The sequence below is a fragment of the Phoenix dactylifera genome, chromosome 8 (genome assembly GCF_051530095.1).
Source record: "Phoenix dactylifera cultivar Ajwa chromosome 8, Ajwa_hap1_PhDact_Kaust_v1.1, whole genome shotgun sequence".
NCBI lineage: Eukaryota > Viridiplantae > Streptophyta > Magnoliopsida > Arecales > Arecaceae > Phoenix > Phoenix dactylifera.
The window spans coordinates 29,551,902-29,568,982 of record NC_143197.1 but is presented as its reverse complement, the minus strand read 5'-3'; the positions used below and the strand labels follow the sequence as shown (position 1 = coordinate 29,568,982).

Here is a 17,081-nt window from a genome sequence, read left to right as displayed (position 1 = left end):
TCGTGGCCAAGGAAACGATAGGGGGCGGGGGGGATCGGATCGGGCTTCGTTGTCGCCTCTGGAAACTCCCACGCCACGTGTTAAAAGCAACGGCCCGGCGTCGGGCCACGGAAGGGGCACGGTCAGAGCCACGTTATCAAGATTCGTGCTGGGTTTTGGAGTTATCCAGAAAGAGGCGTCTATAAATAAAGTTGCGAGTCGAAGGCTGGGGGAGTTTTCTTCGCCAGCAAGTAAGAGGAAGGAGCGGGGAGGGAGAGAGAGAGAGAGAGAACGGAGAACTCGTGAGAGAGAAATAATCCCAGCAGAGAAAAGATCAAAGAAGATAGAGAGATCAAAGGGCTTCCAAATTCTTTTTCTGGAGGAGTTGTTCGCCGTATGTCGGGGAACGAAAGGTGAGAAAACTTCGATCAATCTTTGATTCTGTTCCGTTTTCCAAACTATGTTTCTTGCGATCAATCTTGGGTTTTTTTTTTTTTTTTTTTGTGCTGTCGTTTCGTCTGGATTTTTGAATTCTTGGAGCAGTGGCATCTGATTTCCATGAAACTTTTTCGATAACTAGTTGTTCGTCCATGTGATGGGTGATTTTTTGAGGGAAATATTTGATTTTTGGTAGAAATCAATATAGTGATAGTTAACGACTGAAATCTTAGAGATGGATGAAGGGTTTCACTTTGAACTATTGAAATCGGTTATAGTTAACTCTTGCTAGAAATGTTTCATTTGGGAGTAGAAGAAAGGGGGGAGCAAGATCTTAGTCGTTAAAATTTAAAATAATTGGGTGGAATGGGCTAGGCTTGGTCATAAATGTTAAAAAGCGTAAGGTGGTAAGAAGTTTAACGTTTCTTGCAATTCTGTGTATATTTATCCTCAGTGTATTCTTTTCGCTACTTTTCTCTGTTTATGGATCACATGCTCTTCTGATTTGTGCTTGTGACTTGTGCGGAACTAGATTTGGGAGAGCAGGAATGGCATCGGGGGTGACTTGATTGCATCATGCTACTAGGTATGGATTTTTAAAAAACCCAGTTCTTTTATCTCCATATCGGCAACATCTACTCAAAAAAACAAACAAAAAAAAAAAAAAGCAAAAAAAATCTCCATATCAGCAGCATTTCGTTGAAATATCGTTTCGCCATCAATCATCAGAGACTGAACATGTAACAGCTTAGATTAAAAAACTCTATGCATACAAACATTACACATTACTTTGTCTACTATGAGTAAGAATTTACTTTTTGCAAAACTCATTCCTTTTGTATTTATGGCAGCAGAACTTTTGTTGGACTGTGCTTTATCAGCCACATAAATGCCACACGTAGGTTGCTTTAGGAGAATTCAACATCAGTACCAGCTCCAACACTTTCTGGTATTAAAAGTGAGATTGTTTTGTTGGAGCATTGAAGGCTTTCCATTGTTCAGACTAGAGAGTTAAATCTCATACCTTTCTTCCGACACTTCTCCAGATAGTTGTAAGTCCTTTTTTTTTTTTTGGATGCATTGGAAGCATCAGGACTTCAAAGTTATGAAGGATATGTGTTACAATGAGATATGACTAAACCAAATGTATATACTCTCATGAAATTAAGACTAGTATCTCCATATTTTATCAACCAACCTTAGCTCGTTGACACCCCTATCCACTTGGGAGAGGTCTAGGGTTTAAAACTTTGGTGATGGCAACCCCACTGTTTATTAGGAATAGTAGTATCTCCATATCCTAGGGTTGCCTTTGGTGGTAAGACTACAAAAACTCTGGCTCTGTGACTGCTAGATTGTGTGCTTTTCTTCAGAAGAGAAGTTCATAGGTACACATATAAGCTTAGTTGTAGGAATAGCTCCGAGTCCAACCTTATTATATAAAATGAGGTGGAGGTCTTGTGCTCTCTTTCTTTTTATTAAAAAAAGAAAACCCTCTTGGATGTAAAGATGGAGACCATCACCAATTTACTAGGATCAAGAAAAGGGTACATTAGAGGCCTTAAGTTTGAAGCTGTAAGAAGGGAAGCAAGGGAAGGAGGAAAACAGAGTAGGTTTGAAGCCGTTAGAAGCCCCATAGTCTTTGAAAGTTTTCTCTCGAAGCACAGAAACCCAAGAAGATAAAGAACCAGCATGCAAGCTTCCAACGTTTTTCTATCATGCTCTGTGTTGTTGAAGAATTAACTGATCCCAAACTGGTATAATCCTTGCTAGAACAGCTCTCTCTTAGATGAGCAAAAACTTCGAAGGAGGGAAGGCTGATGATGATACCCAGAAAGCCAAAATATGCAACTCCACGATATCCCAGGGTCATGACATATCAAGGGAAGGGTTCAGGATGGTTTAATCTTGGATGCGACAAAGTCTATACATGTATTATTCCCATGTATATTCCTCTTGGATAAATTATCCGAAGTTGCAATCCTATTTTGTAAGAGGAGCCAAAAGACAATTTTGATTTTGAGCTGGCTATTAATCTCCCAGATAATATGGAAGTCTTGAGTTTAAGAAAAGGCTGCTCCGATTCATGATCTGTCAATTGGATATGTACTTTGAAAGCGACCATGTAAGCAAATATGTATATGATCTTATATACAATCAAGTAGTATTGGAAAATTGGTTGCAATTAGCTAAAATATTCACGCTAATCTTTGATATAGATAGTTTGCCTCGGGTATTCTGCAGAAAGTCTGCTTCTAACGTCTCTTTGGATATTTGTGCTTACAGAGGTAAGAGATTGTAGCAAGGCTAGCTATTTTTTTGTTGATCATGGAAGTGGAACGTTGTTTATCTGATATTTTCAGAGATTGTTTGAATATTTTTGTTTATTTTCGTTAAATTTGCCAATTCACTTCTCCATGTTATCCAATACTGAGTGCCGTGCGTACTACTCTAGTATTCTTGTACCTGATGATCCTTTTATCTCCTGCTTAATGGCTTGTCTGTCTATTTGCTTTGCTTCCAGGAAGAAAAGGGTGCGAAATCGGCACGATGGCTCCCATCCTGTAGCGGAGGTAATTGCCAAGTGGAGAGAGCTAAACAGGCAACTGGACTGCTCCAGTGATGTTGATAAATATGCCCGGAGAGTGCCTGCTAAGGGTTCTAGGAAAGGATGCATGCAAGGAAAAGGAGGCCCAGAAAATTCGCACTGTAATTACCGTGGTGTGAGGCAGCGTACTTGGGGCAAGTGGGTTGCAGAGATCCGAGAGCCCAACCGGGGCAGCCGCCTATGGCTTGGAACCTTTAACACTGCATTGGACGCTGCTATGGCCTATGACGAAGCTGCAAGGGCTATGTATGGTCCCTGTGCCCGCCTCAATCTCCCTGAATGCGGGATTGCAGCTAAAGATACAACCTTGGCAAATGCAGCATCCTATGAATCTACAACAACCATGTCACAGCATTCCAACGTTTCTGGTGTTGAGGAATCAGGAGTTGAGGCTCCAAAACTAGAAGCAGGAGATGAAACAAGAAGTGTCAACCCTCCACAATCAACTGCAGAACAACCTGTTACGAGCATGGCGAAGACTGAGGCAGATGAGGAGCTTTTTAAACATTTTGATTCCTTACAGGATCTACCCCAGGACATGTTTGGCATTGAAGATATACTGGCGAATATGGACTCGTATCCATCGAATAGCACCACTACCACCCAGAATATGAAGAGCGAGGAAGACCAGGTTGGAAGCGTGGATGCAAATACCATCGGGCATTACGGCACTCCTTCAGCTCTCACACTCGGAATTCAGAGTTCAGATGGGAAGAGCCTGGGAACCTGGTGTCCAATGGAGCAAACACCGGCTGACATGGTTGATGACTGCGATTTTATCAGACATATGAATCAAGATATGGAATATGGGCTTACCAATGACCAGGGCATTCCTGAACTGGAATTTCACGACTGGTGAGGCTGTTCCCAGAATCACCTAGGTTGTAGAGTTAGAGAAATTTATCTATACAATTTATCATCTGTATTTATACTCAAAAAAGGTTATTTGTAGTATTAGATAGAAATAAGCTGGTTCTTCCTGGTGTTTTTTTTTAAATTTTTGTCAGAATGGGAACTTGGCTGCCATGTTCTTGCAGTGCAAAAGGGTTTTTGATTTTTGGTATACAGTTAAAGTGAAAATTTTGATTCCTTACATACAGGTTTGGAATAATTGAAATGAGATACACTTTTATATCCAGTCTAAATAAAGCTTCAAGTGGATTATACATTTTAAGATTTGAGGCAGTATTAATGAAGTTATTCATAGTGTTCATGCTTTTAACTTTCTTGTTAAAGTTTGGCTACAGCCCTTTTCCAGAAAATTCGCTCTTAGGAGAGGTTTGCAGTTTGTAAAACGCATATATTTTGACTACATTCTCCTTCTTACCTCCCTAGGAAGACATACAAGAGCTGCGGGTAGACAACAAATGTGAAGGATTTTGTGTGGGCGTGCGATGCCTCCCAGAGGACAGGGAAGCCAGGTCCTAAAGTCTATATGCCCTTGACGCCGCGTTTTAAGGTGAAAAACGGAGGGGCGCAGCCTCAAAACTAACGCGCTACGAAAAAGAAAACGGCTGCGCTAATACGCAACGGCAAAAGCCGTTGCTTGTTCTTTCGCGCCTTGCACTATCTGTCGGGGAAACAGACTTTAAGTGTTTAGCAAGAAATGAATGCAGCTTCATTCTTTTGCTGGTTTACATTCTTAAAGAGACATGCAAGAAACGACAATAAATCTTGTCGTTAAATTATTTTCATTTTCATAATATTATTTAATATTTCATGTTAATAGAAATTTTATTAATATAAATAAAAAAGAAAATGAAATGAAAAATGAAGGATTTAAATCTAGGTCACTGATATCAATATCTAATGACTTCATCAACTGAGCCATTTGACATTCTCTCCAAAACTAGTATAAAACCCGTTTGGCGTTTGTTTCAATTGGTGCGAGGAAATTTGTATCATTAAATCGCCACCCTCTTAACAGTGATCTACTCTGAATGGTGCTTTTCTCATTGTTTTAATTGACAAAGAATTTATGGCACTTCAGTCCTCTGTTTCGAGACCTGGCAAGATCATCATCCCACCTTCTTGGGCTTTTGGTTTCAGCCTACTTGGAGGATTTCTTTCTTTGCTTTTAGGCAAAGAAAACATTATCTTGTACCCATGCTCAAATATAAAAGAGAACCGTGGCTCAAAGGGAGCGTTCATTTACTTCGAACCAACATAGGCTCAAAGCCGTCAGGCCCCTTAAATTATGCCTCCCCGGGGGGCCATTGGACCCGCTTGCCTCTCAAATCATCCGCGCCACTTGTGATTTTAAATATAATTTTGCTTTCCCACAATGTTGATGCTGTCAAAATCACAATTCACAACTGTTATATTTACCTTGGATGGGGTATATTTGGAAGAAAATATATATATAAAAAAATATTCGATAATAACAATGTTGAATTAAATGAAAACTTTTCTGAGCTGATAATTAGATTTTAATTTTAAAAAAAATGTAATTTTATTAGGTGAATGGTGAAAATGTTAAATAACAACCATCATTGTTCCTGTGTAACTGTCATTACGATGAAATAATAGTTATTATTAAAAATTCATTGTGTATGATAATGGTTGGTAGGGGCGATGCAGCTATGGCCGTAATTTGTTGGATAACCATCTCAACTCCGTCACCTATATTGGAGGCAAGTGAGAATTATCTAGTATTAAAGAATCATAAAATATCAGTCTCCTTCTACTCCCGGAGTCTAATATGTAGGGATCTTGCATTATTTATATGCTTAAAAATAAAAAATATGTTTCAGCAGTTTCTAACCTATGCATCAAATAGGTTAAAAAATAATCGATTAAATTGAGATCACATCGTATTTTGCAATCATCTAAGCATTATGATCTATTAATTTAATATATACATTTTAATATTCATAGATAAGAGTTAATAAAATATATTTTTAATTTAAATACTTTATCATATATTTTAGCACATGAGTATGATAAAAACTTTCTACTTGCAATCAAAAAAAAAAAATTATTTCATAGTATTTAAGATTATTTAATTTTTTGTCAGTTTGATGCAAATATTAGAAGTATCTAAATTTATAATTTTTAATGTATAAGCAATTTAGAAATAATAGATCATATCCTATAATTCGGATCAAGAAAGATTCTTATTGTCCAATTTATGCTTGATCGGATCTGAATAAAGATTCACCCTACTGTAACCAAGTCTCCAAATCTGATTTAATTTTAATCAGAAACTTATTTTGATGGATGAAAAGCAGCATTCTATGTAGGAGATGCTGCAGCAGCACCTGCTCGGTCCATTGATGCAGAGAGGCTAATAGAGAAGAATATTCTCGGGGATAAGCTCAGCATCGCATCGACGTCATTGCCATGCAAAACTTCCAATGTTGGTACAAGTTTTGCATGATTGATAACTGGCACATTGACTTCCAACTTCAGATTGGAGTATCATAAAATATCTTTCTCAGTCCATCATATTGGATCCCACAGTCGACCATTTCTAGCTTGCACCTTCCTCCATGATAAACCTGTGATCTTTGCATCACGTCGGATTGTCCATTCCAGTAGAACGACACGATCGAGACCCTTGTCGTTGCACATTATGAATGACGTATCCATTATAATGGGGTGCCAGGTGATTGAATGGATGGTTATGGAACAGACGATACACAATTCCTCATTGTTAACTCAGTAAGTTATTAATGGTAACCAAAACCTTGAAAAGAAAGCAGCCGGTACGAAATCACTGGAGCTCGAAAAATATAGTCAACTAATAAATCATAACAAATTTCACAAATTAGTATCTCTTAGGGCATTCCACCCCTAATATACACACCAACTACATCCCAATTGCTACAATCCAAACTAACTCCAAAGCCCAACAGCCAATGTACATAAAGTTATATTTGATTAAAATATAACCCAAACATCTAGTTTATTTGCCTAATCGCCCTACGATCTCTTCCCCGTTCCCTCGAACAGCTCCCCAATCCTTGCTTCCACGTCCTCCTCGCTGTACCGGGCGTGCTTCTCCGCGTGCTTCCCCATCTCCCCGGCGTTCCGGTACCGACCCAAGAAATTCCGATACGCCGGCAGGACCAGCTCCGACACCGATATCCTGAGCTCCGTCTTCAGCTGCTCGTCCGCCACGACCCACGCGGTCTGCGCCCGATATATCTCGTCGAAATACGCGTTAAAAACCCGAAGCCGCTCGCGCATCGCCTTCGCCGACGCCGATCCGGTCGCCCCGTCCGTCCGTAGCACCGCGATCACCTTGCTCCACGTGGCCCTCTGGTACTCGATGCCCCACCGCCGGACCCTCGCCATCTGCCGTCTGATCCACTCCTCCCCGAGGAGTACACTCAGCTCGCTGTCCCGCACCTTCTGGATGATGTACCGCCCGTTGTTCATCAGAAAGATGTAGCTCAGCGACGGCTCGCGATAGATCCTGGACTTCACCTCGAGATTCCCCTGGAGGACGTCCATCATCCACGAGATCTGGACAGCGAGGGAAGAGGACGGACGGTCCGGATCGGGCGGGGAGGCGGTTCCGGTGTCTTCCTCCATGACCTCCTCGAGGGTTCGCCGGGAGACGCAGGCCGCCCGGAGGTAGTTCATCACGTAGCGGGTGATCGGGTGGAGGCCTCCACCGGGCACGGAGGCAAGCGCCGGATCTCGCCGGATTAGGTTCTCCAGTTCCATGAAGATCCCCCGGATAGCCGCCGCCAGGGACTTCGAGACGGTCGCAGCCTCCGTCCGGAGGAAGGTGGAGTACTGGTCGGAAAAGAGGAGGTCGAGGTCCGGGATGAGGTCCCGCACCGCCTCGTACATGTCGACGACCCGAAAAAGGCGTTCTGGTGCTCGGTTCCCGATGGCGACGGCATCGGCGAAGGAGAGGAGCTGGATCGCCGAAGCGCGAGAGACGGCGGCGAAGGCGAGGTCGGCGAAGGGGGGCAGGCCAGCGAAGATCCGGTCGCAGAGGCGGCGTTCGCTGGGAATCAGGATGCGGAAGACCATCTTGAAGGCTTTGATCCAACGGGCTATCTCTTCCTCGAGGTCGGCCCGACGCGTGCCCTGGACCTCCTCGGCGGTACGGGGGCGGATACCCAGCCGGGCGACGCTCTCCTCGACGAAATCCCGGTGGGCGAGAGCGTAGACCTCGGCGCACTCCCGGCCGAAGCCGGCAGCCACCATCCGCCGCGCGATCTCGTGGAGGTCGGAGACGGTGCCCGGTGGGAGGGCGTCGATGATGATGTCGTAATCCGTGACCGGGTGAGCCACCGGGACCCGGCCGTCGTCGCCGTCGCTATCCTCCCCGTCCGAATCGAACGGCGACGACACCGCCGCCGGCGCATCCAACGGCAATCCAGCGTCTGATCGCTCGATCAGCGAGCGGAACTCGTCCTCGAGCCGGAGCATACATTTCTGGAGCAGATTATCCGCCCGGTCGAGCAGCGGCTTGTTCCCCGGCGCCGGCGGTTCGAGATCATGGATCGTGGCCAACAGATCGTCGACCGCCTCGAGAAACGCCGACGCATCGGCGGAGTTGGACCAGATCAACCGTTCCGAGGCTACGAAACGGGAGATCTGGCGGTCCAGAGACCGGAGCGTCCGGTCGACGGACGAGAGCGATAGGCGGTCGTCGCCAGCGGCGACGCCCCCGCCTCCACCATCGCCGAGGATGCCGTCTTCTTGCTGCTTCTCGGAAAGCCTCTCGCGGGACAAGCGGCCGTCGAAGGTGGAGAAGATCTGGAGGATGTCATCGGCCATGGTCTCCGTCCGGCCCAGCGTCTTGGCTATATGGCGGACGGCGGCGAGCAGCTTATCCTCGCCGTTCTCCGCGGCCATTCCAGTTGGAAACCTCTCCACCACTCCCTTCCCACTTCCGCCACCGCCAACACTCCGGCCGTCACTTGCCTTCGTCCTCCATGGCCAGCACGCGAGAATTAGGGCCTTCGAAGATAGGGTTAGGTTTAGGGTTTGGATTGGGTGGGGGAGAGTATCTGGGGATAAAAGAACGCGGTTTTCCGAGTAGACGTCAGGTGGTTGGCAGACGAAAGACGAAAAGGAAATAACGCGGAGAGAGAGAGAGAGCGGAAGAAGAAGAAGAGAAGGTGGAAACGAAAGCGACAGCTGAGCCGCCTCCATAATGGCAATTCTTGTAATTTTATGACTAAGTTTTACTTAGTCAGTGTTACAGCTGGTGCTCCTCGTCATTGCTTTAATCTAGAATATGTCGCCCTCTTCAGTGAGTATGAACCGTAGGATTAGTTCCGGATTATCTGGTAGATGGATGTCGGCGTGGGAGGATTTGAGGTTTCTAGTTTGTCTGCGGAGTATATTACCGCTTGAGATCGGCTCTTTGAAACTCGAGAGAGCTGGCGCGCGGCCGGAAAACAACGGGAATCCATAAGAGTGCGTTGTTGAGATGGACGGTAGGGATCGGAGCTGGGACGTAGATCTGGGGGAGACTTTCCTACAGGGCCCAGCTACTGCACCAAACTTGTTCTCCATGTCATATGGCACCAGCTCATTGGTGAGATTCTGGGATTTCCTGACCCATCGGATTTATGATACGTGTGCAGGAGATGCATTTGGTGACATGATTGCGCCCCAAAATACTTTATCGGATAAGACAGGGACTAAAGGAAAAGATGGGAGCTGTCGGAATTTTCTGGAAAGGAAGATACCGTGATCGACCGTTCAGCCAGCGGATGTTTGACTCTTCAACATGCTTTTACCGCTTATAGTTTTATTCTCTCGTGACCTTCGGATCTTTTTAGTTTATTTTTTTCCTTCCGGGAATAGGGTAGGTCTGCTTGAATGCACGTCAGGTTAAAATTTATCAATCCAAATGAGATCTATTCATTAAACATAGTAAAATCCAAAGCTTGTTTATAAGTTTATCTTATAGAGAATCTAAGTCAACCTAACAAGTTGAACCACGTCAGGTGGGATAGACAAGATTTAATGAATTTTTAATGAATTAAATGTATTTAAATATATTAAGTAGGTTGCAGAAGCCAGGATACAAACGGGTTAAATAGATTTTAAAGGAGTTAAGCATATCTTAAATGAATTAAATGATCTTAGTCATGATCTCATCTTACTCAACTATTAAACAGGTTAAAATAAAAATTAAATAGTTCAAAGGTCTAAATAAATTTTATCCGTCTACCGTCTATCAATGAATCTAAGCAAGTTGATCTGATCCAAATCTATCCTCTATTGAAAAAAGTCCCAACTCTCTAAGTCCTTATGAAACCAGAACCAGGCCTGATGTAACATTCTTTGACGGCATCATAGTAAAGCAACTGGTTTGGGACCATGGTTTTCACGAAACCACCCTATTCTTAGTTGCTGACCGAACTTGAGATTAATGTATTGGTTTACGTAAACCATACAGCTGTAATATATTGGCCAACACGGTGAGGGGTGGTCTCCTACGTAAGTCCATTTGGACTAGTTTAACTGAAACTAAATATTACATAGATTAAGACTATTTATCATAGTCTTATCAGTTTTATAACTATCAAATATCAAAATCAATATATAATTTTACCAAAAAATCGACGTATAAGAAAGTCATAACTATATCATTTGAGAAATTGGGATATCTTAATCATTCTAAAAAAATTCTAGTTTTCTATCTTAAACGAGATAATTCTCATATAAACAATGTCAGATATGTATGTTTTATTGCCTAGGTTATGTTGGACCAGATCCAAATTGTGTTATGGAATGTTATAGTGAATTTTGTGAATCAACAATGAAGGGATCACCAACATATATATATATATATATATATATATATATATATATATATATAAGGATCTGATGGTTTTCAAAACTAGAATAACTTGCTGAGTTACTTGCTTTTGTTTTCTTTGTGGTACTTGAGTTATAGGTGTGCAGCCATCAAAGTTGAGTTTAGTTTCCACACTTCACCCAGAATTTTTTTAAAAAAATGGATGTCCTTTATTATCGGCAGTAGTTAATAAACTATATATGCATAAATTAAATCTATTGTATTAGCTTTTTTGAGACTTTTAGGATGAGCTATATGATGAGAAAAAGGGACATCACTTTTTTTTTCTTTTTTTCTTTTTTGAGTGGTCTCTTGGAGAAGAGACCAAGATGTATCGGTTTGTTATTTTCCATAGATAACTTGCCATTCACTGGTGCCATCGGACAGCTAGCTTCATGCATAAAGGGGTTGCAAATGAAGTGCTCATTCATTTGGAACCTCAAACATTTAGCATCGACCTTGATCAGTAACCAAACAATGCTTGAAAATAAAGTTCAACTCAATTAGGCTATTGAAAAAGTTAGGGTTTTTTTTTTCATGAAATAATCCCCATAAAAAAAAATATCAAAATTAGCAACCATTTTTATCAAAATTTCTGTTTTAGGCATCCAAATCCTAAAACTGAACTTGTTTTCACACCATAGCCTTCTAACTTTGTTGATAATGTGGTGATTGCATTGATATACTTAAATCATACAATTTTGATGTCATTTGAGGATCTTATCTGATACTCCCTTTCTTGCTCATTGTGTTTGAAATTTAGTTTGTCTCAGACCTTTTAGAGTTTCTCATATCCTTCAATGTCATGAGTTGTTTCTTCTTCTTCTTTGGCCGATGAGCTTATGTATAACTATGAAAGTGGTTGCTGCCAAAAGCTAGATGATCTTATATCATGTGTTATTTCTTCTGCTTCATTTTGGATGACAATGGTTGTCATGATATTTCTCCACCACCTTTATTGGTCACACCAATTTGTGAGTTACCTCTCACCCTAGCCCTCCCCCACCCCCTACCCTTCCTTTGTCCCCATGCCCTGCCCCACCCTCTGCCCTTCCCCCACCCCACAAAAAAACAAAGGGTTTTAACCTTTAACCTTTAAATAGCTCTCACAGTTATTAATCCATATTCACCTCCTCATCAAACTCATATCCATCATGAATGATTTAACAGTTAGTTTCAGCACTGCTGAAATGTTTTTGCACCAACATTATCATATACAATTTCAAGCAACCACTTGTTTCGACAAGTTCTCATTGCCGACTATAGAGGTTGGCTCTGACGAAATGAATAAATTCTCTCTGCCCTTGCTCATTTAGCATATTTTCAGTAGTGTTTGGGGCTTAGATTTTAAATAAGAGTGGCAGATAATTCTCATAAAACTGCCGAAGTGTTTAGATATTCTACTGCTTTAGAATGTTACCTTGGCTGTCCATCATTAATTCTTTGCAATCCATATCTTCTAGATTGACTTGCATTTACCTGCTTCTTTGCTAGTCCTTGAAGTAAAGAGAGACATATGCAAGGGTGCTGGAATTTAATGTAATAATATGTGGCTTTCCGAACATATGCTGCCTGCCTATGGACATGCTTCCACCATAAAGACTTTTTGTTCTGCAATTGTAAAATCTCAGCAGAGCTTCAATTTGTTTAGTATTGTCGATTTTCATCCTTTTCTCCAGCTAGCAATCTGGTAACTGGCTGTCACAGAATGAGTTCTGCTTCTTTTAGATCATTTTGATGTGAAATATTCTTATTTTTTAATCACTTTGATGCTGCCAGTTGCATGGATCTTGATTCATTCAGCATTATCTATGTCAGCACTTTTCTCCAAAAGTAACTCCATTAATTGTGTCCATCATCTTGCTGCAGGTGGCCATGCCTTTTAATGCTTGTGGATCACTTTTCATCTTGTTTTCCTTTTAACATCTTAGTAATTGGCCACATATTTTTCATCTTGTAATTATTTATTTTAAAGTAATCTGAATAATATGTCTAACAATTTGCAACTGAATCCATATTTTTATTCTTCTTTTTGATCAACCTGATATTTTCTTTGATTTTTTTTTGTCAGGGACAAGAAAGGGGGATTCAAATTAGAATGTATATTATGATCGTAACTACTCGGTGTCCCTTAATAGTTTCTTCTAATTATCACTTACTTTCATCATGTGGACACACCTTGTATCCGAAGCAACAATGGTCATAACATGTGGAATTAATACTGATTTAAGCTTACCAACATATTGCTGCTTAATGAATTTGCTGTATTTTTTTCTTAACCTTAGCTGTCAAGTCTGTGATCTGAGTGCTTTACTTTTTGTTCCAATATCATTTTGGGGGGGAACCAGCAACCTGCAGCATATGGTCAACTAGTTACCATCTTAGGACTGAATCCTGATCTAAACAAGAAGCTTAGTGCGGCAATTGCTACAATTTTGGAGACCAAACTGTCTATTCCCAAGTCCCGTTTCTTCCTCAAGTTCTGTGACTCAAAGGCAAGCAACCTCAGCTTCTTCAGTGACCCTAAGATGGGTATACATAATTTTTGATTATTTCTTCATTGCAATTTTCCTTTTCGTTAGGCTCATCAGACACAAGAATATGCTCATGAGTGTTCGCATGCTTTACATCAGCAATAGACATGGATATCTACTATTTCCATGTCATGTCATCTTCTTAGCTTTGAGATCCCTCCATGTCAATCTTTATGTATATAAAAGAATATCTACTGACAGATTTATCCGTAACTATTATCACAATTGTCAGTTGAAGACTCTGATATATTCTCATCTTTCATCTCTTCTTCCTACATCTGCAAATGCTAGCTTCAATGTTTTGGGTACCCTTATGGTGTGTAAAAGCAGTATAATAATGCTCTTGTTTCAGTCTTACTGCGGCACCGAGGATGAGAAAAGGGTGCATTCTGCTGTTTAGCTTATCTGTCTAATAATAGGATGGGAAGAACATTCAGGTGTCTCACTTTATGTTTATCTTAACTCAGATACAAGATACCAAAAACTTTGGCATTATAATAATTGCTAGTTTGATTTTGACCTTCTGATGCTATCATGCCCATATTTTTGGTATGCTTTCCATAGCTACTCTGATAGACTAGTTTCCTAAATGTTCCGGAATGGCACTATTTAACAACAGGGCAACTTTTGTCTTCTAAGCTCCTTAGGTTGATACAAATGCTTCCATACAGTACTAGCAAATGATCATTCTTGCTTGCTATGACATAGTCAGATGCTACGAGATGCACACATTCCCTTCAACTTCTTATCCCATTTATCTGTAATACTCACAAGCTATTAGCATCACAGCATGTTGCTTGATTATTACGTTCTGTGTTCTTGTATTCAATCAAGGCTTGGTCTTTATTCTCTAGTCATTTTGGATCATTATTTTTGATTTGCAGGAGTGTTTAGAAGCAGGAGAATGTAGCATAAACTCAGGCCCTATATCTACTTATTTTGCTGACAGAATTTAATGGCATGCAGAGGGACATGTGGTCCTTCATGTTGCTAGCGTTGGCGGTCGCGCAAAATGTTCTGAATTCCAATTCAACTCCAATTCCTGAATGCCTTTCCAATTCGGTCTTTTGATTAGATGTCCGAGAGACTTCTATCATGTAGGAGAAGATGTTGTGGATGCGTGAGTTTCTGCATGCTCGCATGCATGCGGGACGTGCTCGAAGGTGTGTGTTTGGCCATGCGGGCATGCATTGTGTACATAGATCAATAAAGAACTTGGTGAAACTGTGATTTCAGTTTGCCATGTATTTCCAGTCATTTTGAATGTCTGATTTTTTGATTTGACATCCTATTTTCTGGACAATATGGCCTTTTATTAGTGAAAGAATGTGTTCATCCGGTTAACTCAAAGTTCGATATAGATTTAGCTGCATTGAATTTGTGAGGACCTGTGCGAGTGTGTATTTAGTCCCACATCGGTTATTCGCCGGGTAGATTTTAATTAGGTATTTATACAGAATCAAGTAATCCAAATAATACCTTTCGATTAGCCATTTTAACTGAGATTTTGGGTTGTTACAAATGGTATCAGAGCGGACCCGGCTCATAACCTGTGTGGACTAAGGGACACTGCAGCACGGATCCATTAGGGCTGACCATGAGCCGATCGTGGTGTTTGTGATTAGATTTGAATCCTTAGCCTGACGAGGATGTCAAGGCTTGAACAAGGAAAGTATGTGAGGACCATGTAGGCGTGTGTTTAGTCCCACATTGGTTATTCACTGGATAGATTTTGGGTACTTATACAGGATCAAGGAATCCAAATAATACTTTTCGGCTAGCTATTTTGGGTGAGGTTTCGAGTTGTTACATAAACAATAAAGTCAGGATCCAACAATACTCTCCAATTAGACCTGCATTATACAGAATGACTAAATAAATGACACAGTTTTTATTTTTAGGGACCGAGATCTAAAAGACAAGGATCTTGATCCTGAGCTATTTGTCTAGTGAAAGATAAAGTAATTCCCTGAACTCTAACCCCCTAATTTCACTGTGAAAGGTTCTTTGCTTGTTAGGCCAGTAGCTCAACCAAATCCTCCCTCTGAGTTCCCACTCCATGGTCTTCCCTAAGGCTTCTTCACTCACCTTCCACCGCACACTCTCCCCATACTCGTCTCCAGCAAAGATCACCCCTCCTTGTCTTGTGAAAGGTCTGGAAGCCTTCGAGTACCTGTTTCTGAACCATGCTTTAGGTCGAAATAACATCAGCTTCGAAGGCTTGGAAGAGAAGATCTCTCTGCCATTGATGCCACCATGAAGAAACCAATTCAGGATCGCGCTGTTTCCATGGACTGATTGCTCAAATCTCCAAGGCTTCATGCTCATCGTGAAAGTTTCTGCAGCTGTAACTGAGAGTCCCAAAGCCTTTGGGGGTTCGAATGAGCCCTGGAGGCTCGTCCCCGTGGAAATTTCCTGGATAGGATTGTCGGTGGATTTGCTTACCGATACCGATAGCACATCGGACTGAAGGGTTGGAGTGAGTTGCAAGGTTATTCGAGAAGGGAAATGCTTCTCCTCAGGTCCATAACCTCTTCTAGTCATCAGACTATCAGATACTAGTGGGCACACATCACACCTATTCATGGGGAAAAAGAGACATATATTAAGTTCGCTTCGACTTCTATGATTCTGAAAACTTGGAAGTGCAACTGATATTCTACTGACCTTATGTTATCCACGCTGACCGACACTTCGATCCAGCTCGGACGAAAGATGATTTTGTACGCAAGCTGAATCACACCTTCGAACTGCTGGTACTTCAGCGAGAAATCCAAGCGATCGTCTGGAGTCGTTGTGCTCGAATCTTCGATGCTCATGGCTGCCATTGGGCAGTACAGCTGCACTTTCCATAGCCTGCTCTCTGACGAGGCGTATGAGAACAATGCGGAGGGCGATGTGAAAGGACTATTTGAAGCTTGGAGCTCCATCATCCAATTAGTGATGCCAAGGCTGATAGATCTCATCCATTTTTCTTCGAGGTTGGATCCAAGGGCCCGCATCAACAGCTTTGATGCTTCTTGGGACCTCGAGCTAGCCAGTTGAAGCCTCAGAGAGTCTGTGAATTCTGCGCGAAGGTCCCGACGAAGTTCGTAGAGGCAAACTAGGAAAGTAAGATTGAGGAATGCCAGATTGAAGATGTCTGAGGAATCAACACTGATTTGCATTGCTGGTTGTCTGATGGGGCTTTTCTTATTGGAGCCATACCTAAGGACTGAATTGATGATGCTGCAGAACAGACGAGTTATGAAGTCTTCATCAAAGTACTCTTGGACCTTGGTGTTCAGGCGGAAGGAATTGGATGTCCAAAGGTAAATAGGCATGTGGAAGCCTGCAAAGATGGAGAAGGTGACTTGTGGTGTTTGTCTGTGGAGGCTTTTGATGACTGACAGATTAAGGGATCGGCTTGTTGACTCTGAGGAACAGATGCAAAGAGAAATGGTGTTTGTATTCCATTGATTGGTGGAGGGAAGGTTTCTTATCCATCTCCAGATATCAGGAAGACAAGTAGAAGCCATGATATGAATCGATTGCGGAATTCATCACATACATCATGGAATATAAAGCATCTGAAAGAGGAGATCCTCAATGATAGGGGAGGAAGCCGAAAGCAGCCATAACACTGATTTTCCAGAAATGCATATATAATCATGGCAGTACGTAGCCTCCAGATATGAATATAATTGAGATTTGCAAGATAAGCTCAGAAGCGTATAGTTTGAAAAAGCTTACCGTAGATTGC

General features: G+C 41.9%; 2 protein-coding genes and 1 pseudogene across 7 annotated transcripts; 1 reads left to right on the top strand and 2 right to left on the bottom strand.

Annotated features, from left to right (window-relative positions):
* Positions 1–196: 196 nt before the first annotated feature.
* Positions 197–4,174, top strand: LOC103714369 (uncharacterized). Of its 5 annotated transcripts, none has more exons than XM_008801584.6 (4): positions 197–392; positions 950–1,003; positions 1,272–1,469; positions 2,942–4,174. In XM_008801584.6, exon 4 carries the CDS (start codon positions 3,093–3,095, stop codon positions 3,882–3,884), a length of 792 nt encoding a protein of 263 aa, XP_008799806.4. In that variant the 5' UTR covers positions 197–392; positions 950–1,003; positions 1,272–1,469; positions 2,942–3,092; the 3' UTR covers positions 3,885–4,174. The 5 variants fall into 5 exon arrangements, with proteins under 5 accessions (XP_008799806.4, XP_017700067.4, XP_088559584.2 ...); XM_017844578.5 differs by having other exon boundaries at positions 1,269–1,469; XM_088703458.2 differs by having other exon boundaries at positions 1,269–2,705.
* Positions 4,175–6,744: 2,570 nt separating this feature from the next.
* On the bottom strand, positions 6,745–10,560 carry LOC103714370 (exocyst complex component EXO70B1 pseudogene; annotated as a pseudogene). The gene has a single exon (XR_016396292.1). The product of XR_016396292.1 is annotated as an exocyst complex component EXO70B1 pseudogene (transcript).
* Positions 10,561–15,165: 4,605 nt separating this feature from the next.
* On the bottom strand, positions 15,166–16,880 carry LOC103714371 (uncharacterized). The gene is made up of 2 exons (XM_008801587.5): positions 16,007–16,880; positions 15,166–15,917 (listed from the first exon to the last, which is right to left on the bottom strand). Exons 1-2 carry the CDS (start codon positions 16,855–16,857, stop codon positions 15,278–15,280), a joined length of 1,491 nt encoding a protein of 496 aa, XP_008799809.1. The 5' UTR covers positions 16,858–16,880; the 3' UTR covers positions 15,166–15,277.
* Between the last annotated feature and the right edge of the window lie 201 nt (positions 16,881–17,081).